Genomic DNA, 15,448 nt, shown 5'->3' with positions numbered 1-15,448 from the left:
TTCTCTGATGACGTAGTAATTTACCGCGGGGAAGAAAAAATCTTTGGTCTGATTGTAAACAGTCATTAGGTCCATCAGACTTAATATATTAGCGGTAATGTGACCAAAAATATTTAAGACCCATCGAATACGAATTTAAGACTTTTTAAGGCCTTTTATTAGGAAAACGTTATTTAAGACATTTTAAGACTTTTTAAGGACCCGCGGACACCCTGCTTTTGAGCGTTCACTCTACACTGCTAAGCATTCCTGAAATCTTGAAACCTTATAGGATAACTCCAGTACAATAAACTGGCCAATTGTCGCTAATTATGGAAATCCTATGCAAATACTGTGTATATAAATAATATATATAACTGTGTATATACAAATAATGCAGTATATAATGCTGTGAGAGCGACAATTGCCTCAGAATCTTTTCCTTCATGCAGGCATCATTGAAGATCACCTGAAGATAAGACAGTTTCTTCACCGCATCTGATGGCAGCTTCTGCCAAATCTGCCGGACCCACATGAGCTCTGCATCGCCTACCTGGGCCTGGCCCACACTGATCTGACGATCCCTCATTCCAACTGAAAACAACAGGCCAACGTCCCAGCGCGATACCACCGTCCTTACGAGGGTGGGGCGCACTGCATTTGGAAACCCTGAGGAAAACTAAGAATCCATGTCCATCTCAGTGTCAGAAAAGAACTGGCCAGAGTCAGAGCGGGATTGCCCCAACAATGAGGGCCCCCCAGACCTCCAGGAGGAGTTCGCCAAGGTCCTAGCGAAAGCTGTTAAGGAGCTCGACCTCAACTGGGATGCTCCAGACGAACCTGCCAGGAGTAAGCTTGACTCCTGGTACTTCCAGTCGAGCCGACGCCTGGCTGCCTCGAGGAGGAAGCTCTCGTTCTTCCCGGATGTCCACGAGAAGTGGTGAAGTCATGGTCTGCACCCCAGTTGGTGGGCAAGTCCACTCTTCCAAACAGGCCATGTTCTCCCACGGATGTGTGCACATGCCCCCCGTCGAGGAGACCTTTGTCGCACATCTGTGCCCTTCCTCAGCCATACTTGGTGCAGTCCTCAGCATGTCTTCTAAGCCTTGCAGATTGACTGCCCACCTCGCTCCACACTGCATGCGATGGCAGTGATGCAGGTCTTTCAAGCTAAGCTCCTGCAGTCCCTGGACAACGGTGGCAGGGACACGGATGTCGTAAAAGACCTCCGGTGTTCTGACCCACTGTTCTTTTCGCTGTCTCACTCCCCGTTGATGGCTGAGAGCTAGACTATGTGTGTTCCCTCCGGTGAAGATTTTCTAGTATTATACAAAATCAGGGAAGAGAGTGTCGGTGATCTTCATTGCCCTGAACTGGCCGAATCTGTGAAGCTGTGGAGCCTTCATGTGTGGCTACTTCAGGGGTTCTAGAGGGGCTAAGCGCCCTGCCTCCCTGTGTGATTGAACGCTCACTAAGTCTTGTGCACCTTCAACTAGACACTGTACACACCAAAATGGGGATTGTTCATGAAATGGAGCTGTGATAGAGATATCGACCTGGCGAGCTGTCCTGTGTCAGATGTTCTATGTTTTTTGTGCAGCACAGGCTAGATAACGGGAGTCTACAGTCAATGCTAAAGGTTTATGTGGCCGCCATCACTTCTTTTCGTTCCCTGGTTTACAGGCAATCAATCGGGAGGCACACACTGGTGGTCAGATTTCTCAGCAGAGCGAGGATATTACATCTCCCATGCCCACCGTCGGTGCTGTGTATCCTTATACAAATTTTTAAATTGATATAATTTATTAAATTATTGTTATAATAATTTAGACAGGCAATTCACTCTCCTCAACTTATAATCAGAGGGAAAAGTTGTTCACTATACCAAAGACCATTTTTGATCTCGGAAAACCCTGTTTGATGTTTCAAGTCAGATAAATAAATTAAAGGGGGTATTTTACCCCAAAATATAAATTCTGTCATCAATTACTCTCCCTCATGTTATTCCTAACCTTTCTGATTTTCTTTCTTCCATGAAACAAAAAAGAAAATGTCTTTATCCACTGTAATGAAAGGCAATGGAAACAAATCAATCTCTATTTTGATCACCATTGACACTCATTATATACAGACAATAACTTTCTTCACAATTTCTTTTGTCACATGGAAAAAAGAAAGTCACACAGGATTGGAACAACAAATGTTTCATGGATTCACCAGGCTCTCCCATCACACACACACATGCACAGAGAGCTCTCTCTCACCAGCCTTCTGACCATCAACTGCCTCTCATCAGCTCATCAATCGGCCCTGCATTAAAGCATTCATTTTGAATTGTATTCTTTTTGTGAGTTGTACTCTATTCACAGATTTGGATTCTTTTAATTATTGTGAAAAGTTAATACAGATTGTTTTTGACTGTTTTGATTTACAGCAGTGAATAAATGCCATTAAAAGAAAATAATAAGGTATCATGTATATTGCTGATTTTAAAGCTTACTGAACTTTAAATTATTTGGATATCTACAGTTCTACATATAAATACACAACATAAGATTGGCCCCCTCAGTTGAAAAAATTCTAGATTCGCCCCTGGTTGGAAAAGAGTCCTAGATATTGAAACACTTACTTTACAATTCAAATGAATATTAACTTACGTTTGTGATTCTCATGGTGGATAGGAGGAGATTGGGGGATTTCAGTTTCACGTTCTTCCTCACCCTCCTCTTCAGCAAGGTGAGTATGGGTGTAATGGTAGCTTAGTCCAGGGCGGTTTTTGTAACGCTTCCCACAAACTAAGATACAGAACATTGGTCAGAATGAAATTCATTTTACTGGCAAAAATCTCTTATTCTCAAATAAATCTAGATTATACAAATAATCAAGCTGGGATGCTAACACATATCTAAGGAATTGACAAAGCAGCTAGCTTTGGAGTCAAAGCGCTATCACAAAATCTACATCGCATGTTCTCAGCCAATGAGAGAGACATGTGGGGTGTAAGAACAGTGTTTAAGGTGCAGTATTAGCACTGCAACCCCACAGTGTGTCTTCATGAACACATACAGGTGCAGAGCAAAACTATGAATATTACTTTTATCATATTAAATCACACCTCTGTCAAATGCAGTCAGAATCTGTCACTGATACTGTATGTCTTGGGTGCATTTATATGTAGCTTTTAATTTGGTCAAGTGCTATCGGACTGTGATCCGATCACTGAAAACACATGTTAATGCCAGTTGGCCTATTAGATTACAGACATGGGATATATCACATAACTATATCATAGTGTTGTTGTGTTTAATGGATACATAATACAAATGAATTGCTGTTACTGAACATGCTGGCTTAGGTTGTCATATTATGTAAACCTCAGTACAGAAAAGATTTCCTTCTACCAACAGGAGGATGCATTAAACATGTCAGGCATCTGTGGGTTGCAGACTGCAATACCAGCAATGTAAGCACACTATTTTCACAGTAATAAATTCTCTCACTACAAATCTATAAAGAAAAAGGATGGACAAAGCACAGAGAAGGAAAGCATGTGTAAAATATCTGAATATGATCACAACTAGGAAATTGTTTTGTGATTATTAAAGACAACAATTAGTAACTAAAATGATTTAGATTTATATAGGTCTGTGTCATATGGATTTGTATTACATTTTCAATATATTTTTCCTACATTACCTCAAAGACAACATGAAATTTACTTTTATTTTAAAGGGAAAAAAGGGTGAGCCTGTCCAATTAAATTTCAATGAATAAGTTAAATCCTTTCCAAAAATTTTGCCCTGAATGATCATTCATTTTACTCAGAAGTAAACTGTATTACAGTTAAATGCTTTTGAATGCTGTTTTCATGTTGTCTTTAAGTTTAATTTTTACATGTATGCATAAAGGAGCACTAAGTATCCAACCATAGTGTACTTAATTGTATTGAAAATGCACTTGTAGTCTACTTCAAATCTTAAGTTTGTAAAAAAAAAAAAACCAAAAAAAAATGTATTTACAGATAATATAATATTAACATAATAAAAGGCCACTTAAGTGTACTTAAGAAGAGAGTGCCTTCATGACTCTGTTTCTTAACACTTAAAAAGAGCATTTTGTAATTGTCAAATCAAGTTTTGCTTTAAAGTACATTTTAAATCATTGTTGAATATATTTTTGTCATGCTCTAAAAAAGTACCCTTAGTTTTATGAGCTGACGAACATACTAAAGCACATATTTTTAGCACATAAAATTATGAAAACTATAATACATTTTCATTTAATTGCATAAATATATAAATAATAAAACTGATTTTATAAGTCAATGATATGTCTTCATCTCATGAGATTAAATCATATTTCATGAAATTAAATCATATTTCATCTTTCAAATCATATAAATGGTATTCATTTCTGTGGAAAATTTACTTAGTGCACCTTTAGGCCACTAGTATATATTTGATGTGACAGATGTTCTTTTTGTATAGACTGCTGAATCGTACAGCTGGACACAGGAATCATTAAGGCAGAACATATAGAATGGAAAAGGGAAGCGACTACATGCATTTCATTTCAGCAAATTGCACATCTAGAGTCAATCATTCCAGCAATGCAGCAGATTTTACCTAGAACAGGGCCTGCAATCTAGATGCGGCAATGAAAAGGCTACATGTTCAAGCTCTGCTGTTTTAGCAGCCGTGTTGTTAGCCATGCGTGATAGCTTTGGCCAAGCAGCGTGAAATATCAATAGCAGCTACAGAGAAAAGACTGAACCAGCTGATTTATGTTAATAATCTCTCCCCGACATGAGCATTAACTGTTTAGCCTTGTCATTAGCATAGCCCACATGTCCGAGCAAGAGGAAGATGGCAACATGGCTGAATACCTGAGTCAGCAGTTTTTGAGTTATGCTTTTGTTTGTATCTGTCTGAAACAGAGGAGACACAAAGCAAAAGAGGAGACACAAAACAAAATACAGGAAGTAAGTTACATTTAGAAAGGCCTTTGGAACCCAAAGTAACTCTAATATTTCCTCGGGTTGTCACATGCTTTTGATATTATAACAGGCCACCATGCCAAGATCAGAAACACAGGCAGGTACCGTATGACAAAATGAAAAATACACCAAAATAGGACAGCCAAAAAAAAATAGATCAGTGTCAAAACAGATCAAATCCCATGATTAAAACAGAAGTCAGAGACAATAAACATTATTTTATTTGACAGCCGTGTGAAGTGAAACAAAATTATATTAATATTCATTGGGGACGAAAAATCTGAGACCTCTCACTTTATTTAAAATAATTAAATACAAATTATATTGTCTGCATAACAATTAATCTGAGTGAAAAAAAATCTTAAAGAACTCAGAATGCCACAAACTTGCTTAATTCATTAATTAATTGTAAATATTTATTTTATAATATATATTTTTTTTAATTTCTCTGAATTTGAAAAGTTTCTTTATTATCAGGTGTAAAATTTTATAAAAATTGGATTTTGAAAATATTGGATTTTCAATGTCGTCTCAGACTTTTGGACTTAAATACATAATGCCATATTAAGTTACAGTTTACAAATTTCCTAATTAGATTTTCTCTTGCAGTTCAAACGTATACAAAATGATATATCTATTTCAAGTTGCTTATAATTTAAGGCACAAAGGTTGCATATTAAATTATGAAACTGACACTTACTGTCACACACGTAGGGTTTATCCTGATCGTCGTTGGCCACTGCCTCTGTTCGCCTGCGCCCAGAGCCTCGACCCTGATCGACAAATAACAGAAAATAACATGATAAAATCACTTTCTTTATGTTTAGATCATTTCTCGTTCATCTTTTCTTAGTCTCTGCACACACCATAACTCAGAGAGATCAACACAGGTATTTCTTTTTCATGCTTTTTTCCCTCACTGGTGTCAGTCCACCTTTTCTCGGGCTGTCTCTTTTTCTTGCTCTCACTTGCCTTTTTCCTTCACACCATCTGCAGACTTTGATAAGTCATGCTCATCACTCACCCTGCCTTTGTTTCGATGCTTCCTCTTTGGTGTGTCCACTTCAAAATCTTCATCGTCATGGAAACCATCCCCATTTTCATCTGCCTCAAGCACCCTCTGCAGAGAATGAAGAAAGTTGGGGTAAGCGATTAGATGACAAAGATCAATGCACTGCACAAGAAAAGACAACAGACCACATACAGAGAGAGAGGAGAACTTTATTACCATATATGGTCAATGAGGTCCTTAAAACACTCGTTTTTCGTAACAAAAAAATAGCACAGAAAACACTAAAAGCTGATTGTTTTTATGAGTGGGCCATTGAGTCATTCATTCAACCGATTCATTTAAAGATTCATTCAGGAATGAAACAGCACCTACTGTGTGTTGCTTCTGCTGTGGCTTCGCTTGGATGCATAAACAGACACTGTATCTGGCACAATTGGGTTTAAAATGTAAGCTAACTTAATATTAACTTCTATTCAACTGTTGTATGAAATCAAGATTTTACTCACAGTCGTGCATTTTCTTTGATATTTGGGTACAACATCACTCTTGCTTGTGTGATATTGCGAAGATATAATGTGAAGTGCATTGTGTAGAAAGCATGCTGCAGTTTGTGTTTTATCAAGTCTAGTGCTCCTTAATAGTGCGGTATTGTTTGCCAGAAGGTAGGAAACAAAACAGCTTGCGGCTGGGGAGGATGGGGTCTCAGATGATGGATAGGGCTTTACAGCAACAGTGAATGGTGGATATCGCTGATTGATGGTAGATTGCATCTTATAATTCTCTGCGCCATCACCTCAAACCTTTGCAAAGCATCTCTGTTGTTTTTATTTTCCCACATTTTTCACTTTTAAAAACTCATAGGCCTATTTATTGTGCCTTAAATATACTAATTAGTCATGGTTATATGGTTAGTTACATTTTATTATTTGTATATTATTGTTTTTTTTTTTCATCCTGGCTGTCTGTGAATCTTTCAGAAAAGAGCTACAACCTATTTTTGGTTCGTGACCCGACAACTGAAAACCACTCTGTAAGTCTGACACTGACACTTAATATATTATCATGCATGTCCAAACCAATTGAAATCCCTTAGAAAGGACTGTCAATATGTTACCTGGATTTCCAGTAGTGTCTCTTCCTCTTTGGAGTTATTGTTCCTCTTGTCTAAGATCCCATCACCTCGTAACAGAGCCTCCAGGGCCGTGGCCTCCGTCGCTGGGGCTTCTCTCTTGGCCATCAGCTCAGCCTCTAAACAAGAAAGAGAGAGGTAGAAAATGAGAATGTCAGGTAAACGGCCAGGAGAAGCAACTTCTATGAACCTCTCCTCCATAAACAGTGGGGTCCAAAAAGTCTGTGACAAATTATATTACTTACATAATACTGTGTGAAAAGGTGTGTTAAAAATTGCTATACATTTCTTAGTATGTAGTATTACTCTAAATGTTTCTCTTTATTTCCAGGTTTAAATAAAACCTCAGATTTTGTCCCAGTTTTTGGACCCCACTGTATATCAAAATAAGAGGTACAATCAGCTAGAGACATTGAGTGAATAAATCACTTGTCTGAAGGCACTTCATGAAGGCATCAGCTTCACAGGCAGACAGATTGTGTGTGTACGTGCATGTGTGTGTGTTTTCCACCATCAGTTTGGGTAGATTTCTTGGACACACCAGCCATCAATATGTTTTTATAGGGTGGATAGCTTTTCAAGCCTCATTAAAGGTGAAAAGCTCCAGGTGCTGAAGATATTTTGGAGAATGTGTATGTATGGAGGAGAAGGCATGAAAGAAATAGTCTTAAGCTGTGTCTCATTTCACTCCCTAGATCTTTATGATGTGAATTGCTATATCGTGAATACTATCGTGCACTAGCAAGTGCCTCGATCCACTAAACACTGAGACACTCATGACTCATTATACCTATGATATAACTGCAAGATCATGCATTCAAACATAGATGAATCTGATATTTATCAACATTGCTACATCCAACTTATTTTGCAATATGGAAGTAAGCTATTTTCTTATGACTAAGTAAAATAAGGTAGATATGCAACCATGCATTTGCTGCTAGCTGTTTAAATGGACTGTGTTGTCGATTGTGTTGCATTTTTGTTAATCAAGCAAAAAAGATTATGTACATATATAATAACTTTCATAAATAAAACAACTATAATAAAGAAAGACACAAAATATTTATAATATGGATATCAATACCTTAGGAAAAAATATACATATACTACTGTTCAAACGTTTGGGGACAGTAAGATTTTTTTTTTATGTATTTGAAAGAATTTACTATATTTAACAGGGCAGCATTTTTTTTAAGATAATTAATGATACAGTAAATCAGTAATAATATGAACAATTATAACAATTTAAAATAACTGTTTTCTATTTCAACACATTTTAAAATGTAATTTATTCTTGTGATGGCAAAGCTGAATTTTTAGCTGCCATTCCAAATTTCTTATTATTATCATCATTGAAAACAGCTGTTCTGCTTAATATTTTTTATGAAACTGTGATATTTTGAAGATTCTTTGATGAATAGGATGTGCATAAGAACAGTGTTGATTTGAAATAGATATTTTTTGTAACATTTAACTTTATCCTTGCCTAATAAATGTATTAATTTCTTTGTTTACAAACCCGATTCCAAAAAAGTTGGGACACTGTACAAATTGTGAATAAAAACAGAATGCAATGATGTGGAAGTTTCAAATTTCAATATTTTATTCAGAATACAACATAGATGACGTATCAAATGTTTAAACTGAGAAAATGTATCATTTTAAGGGAAAAATAAGTTGCTTTTAAATTTCATTGCATCAACACATCTCAAAAAAGTTGGGACAAGGCCATGTTTTGCCCCTCTTCTTTTTATAACAGTCTGCAAACGTCTGGGGACTGAGGAGACAAGTTGCTCAAGTTTAGGAATAGGAATGTTGTCCCATTCTTGTCTAATACAGGTTTCTAGTTGCTCAACTGCCTTAGGTCTTCTTTGTCGCATCTTCCTCATATGATGCGCCAAATGTTTTCTATGGGTGAAAGATCTGGACTGCAGGCTGGCCATTTCAGTACCCGGATCCTTCTTCTACGCATCCATGATGTTGTAATTGATGCAGTATGTGGTCTTGCATTGTCATGTTGGAAAATGCAAGGTCTTTCCTGAAAGAGACGACGTCTGGAAGGGAGCATATGTTGTTCTAGAACTTGGATATACCTTTCAGCATTGATGGTGCCTTTCCAGATGTGTAAGCTGCCCATGCCACACGCATTAATGCAACCCCATACCATCAGAGATGCAGGCTTCTGAACTGAGCGCTGATAACAACTTGGGTTGTACTTCTCCTCTTTAGTCCAGATGACATGGCGTCCCAATTTTCCAAAAAGAACTTCAAATTTTGATTCGTCTCACCACAGAACAGTTTTCCACTTTGCCACAGTCCATTTAAATGAACCTTGGCCCAGAGAAAACATCTGCGCTTCTGGATCATTTTTAGATATGGCTTCTTTTTTGACCTATAGAGTTTTAGCCGGCAATGGTGAATGGCACGGTGGATTGTGTTCACGACAATGTTTTCTGGAAGTATTCCTGAGCCCACGTTGTGATTTCCATTACAGTAGCATTCCTGTATGTGATGCAGTGCCGTCTAAGGGCCCGAAGATCACGGGCATCCAGTATGGTTTTCAGGCCTTGACCCTTACGCACAGAGATTGTTCCCGATTCTCTGAATCTTTGGATGATATTATGCACTGTAGATGATGATAACTTCAAACTCTTTGCAATTTTTCTCTGAGAAACTCCTTTCTGATATTGCGCCACTATTTTTCAACCCCAGCATTGGGGGAATTGGTGATCCTCTGCCCATCTTGACTTCTCAGAGACACTGCCACTCAGAGAGGCTCTTTTTATACCCAATCATGTTGCCAATTGACCTATTAAGTTGCAAAATGGTCCTCCAGCTGTTCCTTATATGTACATTTAACTTTTCCGGCCTCTTATTGCTACCTGTCCCAACTTTTTTGGAATGTGTAGCTCTCATGAAATCCAAAATGAGCCAATATTTGGCATGACATTTCAAAATGTCTCATTTACAGCATTTGATATGTTATCTAAATTCTGTTTTGAATAAAATATAAGTTTATGAGATTTGTAAATTATTCCATTCCTTTTTTACTCACAATTTGTTCAGTGTCCCCACTTTTTTGGAATCGGGTTTGTAAAAAAATCGGACCGATTGGAAACCTTTGAATGGTAGTATAAATAAAACAAAATAAAATAGTCTTTTTGGGGATCTTTATCTTTGTATATATCTTTTAATATCTCTAATTACTGTATCAACCTTTTACTGGCATAGGTTTTTCCCCTTTAATGCACATGAGGAATGCAAAATTAAAGAAAAGACATGATCATTTTTGATAAGCATCTGATGATCATTTCTGAGTAAACATCTGATGTTCACTGGTTGTTACAGTGCATTCTAGGTAGGGTGTGAACGTTTAAGTGCAATGACAATGACAGTTTAGAAATGGCTGACTCTCTGAGAAGTGCACTTACTAGTAAACTAAGGAGTGGGTAGAAACACACCCTTAGGTCTGTCACAACATTTTAATTGTTTTCTGATCTATAATCTGCATCAGTGGAGTTAAAGTGTTCCCAGAAGCTGTGGTTTCTGATGACCATATCATATGTTTGCTTTAAGATGTTCCTACTCAGTATGTGTGTACATGATTGAGAATGTTTTTATGAATCTCTGTCCTTGTCTTTATTCTCTTTGTGTCTGATTGAGCCGAGACACACTCTTCCCCTGGGAGAGGAGCTGAAAATAGCGCATAGTGCCAGTCAGGCGCTGATTGCAGCTGCCCATCCCCCGTCTCTAGCCGCCAATCATGAACAAGAGGCTAAGAGAGGTTGATGTCTACAGACACAAATCATAAGGTCTTAATCATCGCAATATAATACAGCACTGCAATATTTATGCATGCCATTAAATCACAACATTGGCACTGAAAAGGCACACGCTGACTGGAAAGACTATTTACTGCTTTTAATTAAGAATTTAGCAAGATCACGCTGAGGAGTCTGTTTCATATGGAAGGCATAGATCATAATGAACATAGCAGTTCACTGAGATGCAGCTATTTGGTGTTGTTACAGTGGCGTGATTATATAGCAGGCAAAATAGCCTGACTGAATCAGTTTTTTTGAATTAGAGGCTGTTCTACATGCCACATCTGCTGTGGAGAAAAAGACAGCACATGAACATGAACATTGGAATTAAGCTTGCTTGCTTGTCGTTATGAACCAGACTTAAATAGGATATTGGACACCCAACCTGTTTACAGTGGCTGAGCACCCAGAAATGTACAACACAAACACATTTCAGACAGGAAGCATAGGAACGATGTCCTGCTGTAACAGACCAGAATTATGCCTCGCTATAGTGTAAATATTACGATTCCAGGACTCTGGAAAGCACATAACTTAAAGGGATAGTTCACTCAAAAATGAAAATGATGTCATTATTTACTAATCTTCATGCACTTATCCTCTGTGAGCAAAAGAGACTTTCAAAAACATGAAAATATCGTAGCATCCCCAAACATTTAAACGTTAGTTTATATTCTTCAAAGAGAGTTATATAGAAACTGAACAACATGATAGTGAGTAAATAATGACAAAACCTTAATTTGTGCATGAACTATCCCTAAGAGTAGACTACAATGCATCTTAAATATTCATCATACCAAAATGTCTGAATGGCTCAGGAGAGCAGTCATGTGATTTGAGGGGTGCTTTGGAGGGGTTAATTATACTTGGTAGGAGTTATTTTGTCACTCAAATCCTTCTTCTGATATCTATATTATTGGAAAGCAATCACATTCTCTTTCATGTCCTGAATCAGTTTTATTCGCTGTTTTTCAGCTGAACTCATGCTGGCTGAGCTCCAAGTGAAGGTCAGGGGTTCTTATATTGCTTTACTGCTATTGTATTTCCAGGGACAGCTAAGAAAATAATAGAGTGGCTTTCTTGTTGACACAGACAGGCCTTTATGTGCCTTTATCGAGTTCTTCAAGCCCTTCTGTAGCTCCCCAATCAGTCTCCAAGACTTACATTCTAAAGCTGTATGGCCAAATGATTAAAGGGGCCCGGTCAGGGCATACACGGACACAGAGAAGATAATGAGACACAGATGGGCCAGTTCTACAGCCTCTGAATGACCTCAGAGCAAAGAAGCAAGGACGGAGGGAAAAGTGCAGCAAGAAAGAATTCAAAACCAAAATGTAAGCTTGAGAGAAAATAACACAATTAGCCACTCACCGAGTCGGAGTTCACAAAGGCGAAGCTGGGGGTCAAGTGGTGGGTGAAGTCGCCTCTTCTTTCTCCAGCAACGTGCTGGGTAGCTGTACATCTGACCTGCTGCCAACCCTGCAATCAAACAGACAGTAGTAGCATGGTTTGAATAGGCTCTTACACACATTCTTCATATAATTACTATTTGGATGGGATTATTTTTGTAAACAATGTTTAGGTTGAAATTAATAATGGAGGATATCTGTGATTTCATATACCAGTTTGGATTGGAAGGTTGCATTTTTTTATTTAAAAATATAGTAAAAACAGCAATAATGTGAAATATTATTACAACTTATATTTACTGTTTTCCATTTTAACATATTTAAAATGTAATTTATTTATGTGATAGCAAATCTTAATTTTTACTAGTCATTACTCCAGATAATTATTCGATAAATAAATAATTCTAATATTTGGTGCTCGAGAAACATTTCTAATTTATAAGTTTAATATTTAATTTCTGTTTAGTATTTTTTTCTGATTCTTTGATCAATAGGAAGTTCAAAAGAACAGAATTTATGATTGAAATAGTAATGTTTTGTGACATTATATATGTCTTCACTGTCACTTTTGATCAATTTAATGCATCCTTGCTGAATAAAAGTATTAATTTATTTAAAAACTAATCTTACTGACCCCAAACTTTTGAAGGACAGATTATGTAAATGTTAATTTTCACTTACAGGCATCACTCTGAGAAACACAAAACGAGTCTTGTCTGGATAGAGCGTTAAACACAAGAACTTGAATTAAACGTCTTAAATAAAAATGCTGGCATCAGGGGTTTTCACAGGGTCATTCTCTCTGATTTGCTCATAACGCATAATCTGTGCAGTTACATAGATCTGTGAGGCACATGGTCTCAGTTATTCATCTATCCAGTCTCTAATGGTAAAATAGAGGAATCAAAAGCGAGAGAGAGAGAGACCCAGAATAAAAAAACATCCAATAAACACTGGTCTACCACAAAGTGTAGGGTGTGGCTATGGAGCTTTTAGCTGTGAGGCGCTGACTCTATTTTTGTCCGGTTCTCGGCAGGCATATTGTTCCCTTTGGCAGCTGTATATCTAGATATTGGCTGTTTTGGTCAGATAATAAGGAAAGGAATGTTGCTGAAAGACTAGAGACATACTTCTGCCTCATTACACTGAATAGTGCAATGCATTATTTAACATGTTACAAACTTACAATTTCCTAAACACAAGTATGCTGTATAAACACTCATCAACACAAAGTTTGATTACACTCTCTGTGCCATCTGCTTTAAAATGAAATTCATCAGTCTTTATCGTTAAATAGCTACATTTTAAGTGGATTTTAAAATCAGAGTGTAAAGTGCCAAAGTCCAACTTATCCAAATGGCATGATGCAGTCTACATTTGGTTAGATGATTGTCTTGAGACCACAGCACCCTACAAACTCCTTCTCTAGTTCGTTTAATGCACATGAACACATATGCAATATAAGTAAAAAATTGCTAATATATGCTAGCACACCACACCTCTTCATTAAAAGGAGAGTTCACCCAAAATATCATTTACTCACCGTCATGTCATCCCAATCTCATATGACTGACTGGCTTTTAAGCTCCAAAAACAAAACGAAAAACCCCCATACAATTTAAATTTTACCATTTAGTAGTTAATAGAAACAGGCTGAAATTGTACCCACTATTCAGTGTAATCCTACTGTCCATTGAGCTGTTAACTCAAGAACCAGGGTGACCAGAACAGTCATTGGATTCATGAACAAATCAATCTCGTTAAAGATTCACTTCATTGAAAAAAACACAAAAAGAGTGATCAATCACCTATACAGTTGACAAGTTTAACTTTCAGCCAGTCACATAAACACACATGAAGTTACTACATGGTGGACCACTTATTTATTTACTGTTTTAATAAATGTATACAAGTTTTATAATATTATTATATAATATAGTTATATTTCTATATAATCCTTGTATGTGTTTTGCTATACATTTTATTAAATAAATAAATGCTAATAATATTAATAATTATATTATATTATATTAATTCATTTGTTCATTTTTGGAGCTTAACAGACTATGAACAGTAAAGATTCTTCATGAATATTTATTTTTCTTTAATAAATCAAAAGAAAAAAAATAATAATAATAATATCAGCATACAGGTTTGTAACAACATAAGGGTAGGTACATAATGTAATTTTTTTTTTTTTTTGGAGTCAACTTTTTATTCCAAATCTTTTTGGTGTTAATATTATTTTAAAGGTAAATGCAGAAGGTGCTACCTGGCCCCCGGTGTCGCTTCTCCATCCAGATGTAACAGTTGTTCTGAGCTACGCGCGTCTGAGAGTCCAGGAAGGGCATGCGTACGCTGCGCTCCGCACACAAGCGGGCATTGTAGCTGCGACAGTGCTCAATGGCCTCCCTGTAGAACTGGTCCCCGAGCCTGAAGAAGAAACATTTTTTGGTGAGGAAGCCTGGCTTTAGCATAAACCATGCCAGTCCATACAAGTATGAATCATTAAAAAGAGATTCTGAGCAGTGCCACCTTCAACTAATAATCAATAGTATCCAAATACCTCACTTTGGAAAAGATACGGCTATTTTTGTTGCCTAATACCACTGCAGATCAATACAGCTTCAAGTGTTTTGTGCTGTTGAGCCTCTGGGACATGCTTTCTTTTCACAATTCACTTTCCCACAGACTTACATTCTCTATGTAGTAGTCAAAAGGCACAGAGATGTAACTACCAATTTCCAAATTTGAAGACAGAAGAGACACTGGACCTGAGTCAGCCTGCATGGCTTCTCTCCCCATACCTGCCTCCTGATTCTATTAGATGAGTCTTCTATGGACTAGAGGATACACAGATATGTGAGGAATGCTGGGCTGGACAAAGAGGAGTATTCCAACTCAACATGGTGACACAAAGAGCCTCAGTGTTTCGAGGGAGCAGAAGAGAAAGAGAGCAGGCAGGTATGAAAAGCAGAGGTATGAGACAACTAACATTTGATAGCCTAGTCTACTCCCAAAAGTAGGTTTGAGAATGGAAAACCAGTTCTTATTCAGAACCATTTCCATTCAAATAACACTGTTACCATTCTGGAA

General features: G+C 37.2%; 1 protein-coding gene across 5 annotated transcripts in view; it reads right to left on the bottom strand.

Moving 5' to 3' along the window:
- The window catches only part of LOC109077389 (zinc finger protein DPF3-like), a 38,780-nt gene that overhangs the window by 12,559 nt on the left and 10,773 nt on the right, over positions 1-15,448 (bottom strand). For 4 of the 5 annotated variants that reach the window (XM_042777789.1, XM_042777786.1, XM_042777788.1 and 1 more), the window contains exons 2-8: positions 14,625-14,785; positions 12,315-12,422; positions 7,102-7,235; positions 6,000-6,095; positions 5,676-5,748; positions 4,865-4,906; positions 2,637-2,774 (exon numbers count right to left, since the gene is read on the bottom strand). In XM_042777789.1, the coding sequence (XP_042633723.1) occupies positions 2,637-2,774; positions 4,865-4,906; positions 5,676-5,748; positions 6,000-6,095; positions 7,102-7,235; positions 12,315-12,422; positions 14,625-14,785 (752 nt within the window). The remainder of the gene's footprint in view (positions 1-2,636; positions 2,775-4,864; positions 4,907-5,675; positions 5,749-5,999; positions 6,096-7,101; positions 7,236-12,314; positions 12,423-14,624; positions 14,786-15,448) is intronic. The other variant, XM_042777787.1, reaches the window with a different exon arrangement.

Source organism: Cyprinus carpio, chromosome A20, assembly GCF_018340385.1.
Source record: "Cyprinus carpio isolate SPL01 chromosome A20, ASM1834038v1, whole genome shotgun sequence".
In the NCBI taxonomy this organism is placed as follows: domain Eukaryota; kingdom Metazoa; phylum Chordata; class Actinopteri; order Cypriniformes; family Cyprinidae; genus Cyprinus; species Cyprinus carpio.
This window is presented reverse-complemented; position numbering and strand designations above follow the sequence as displayed.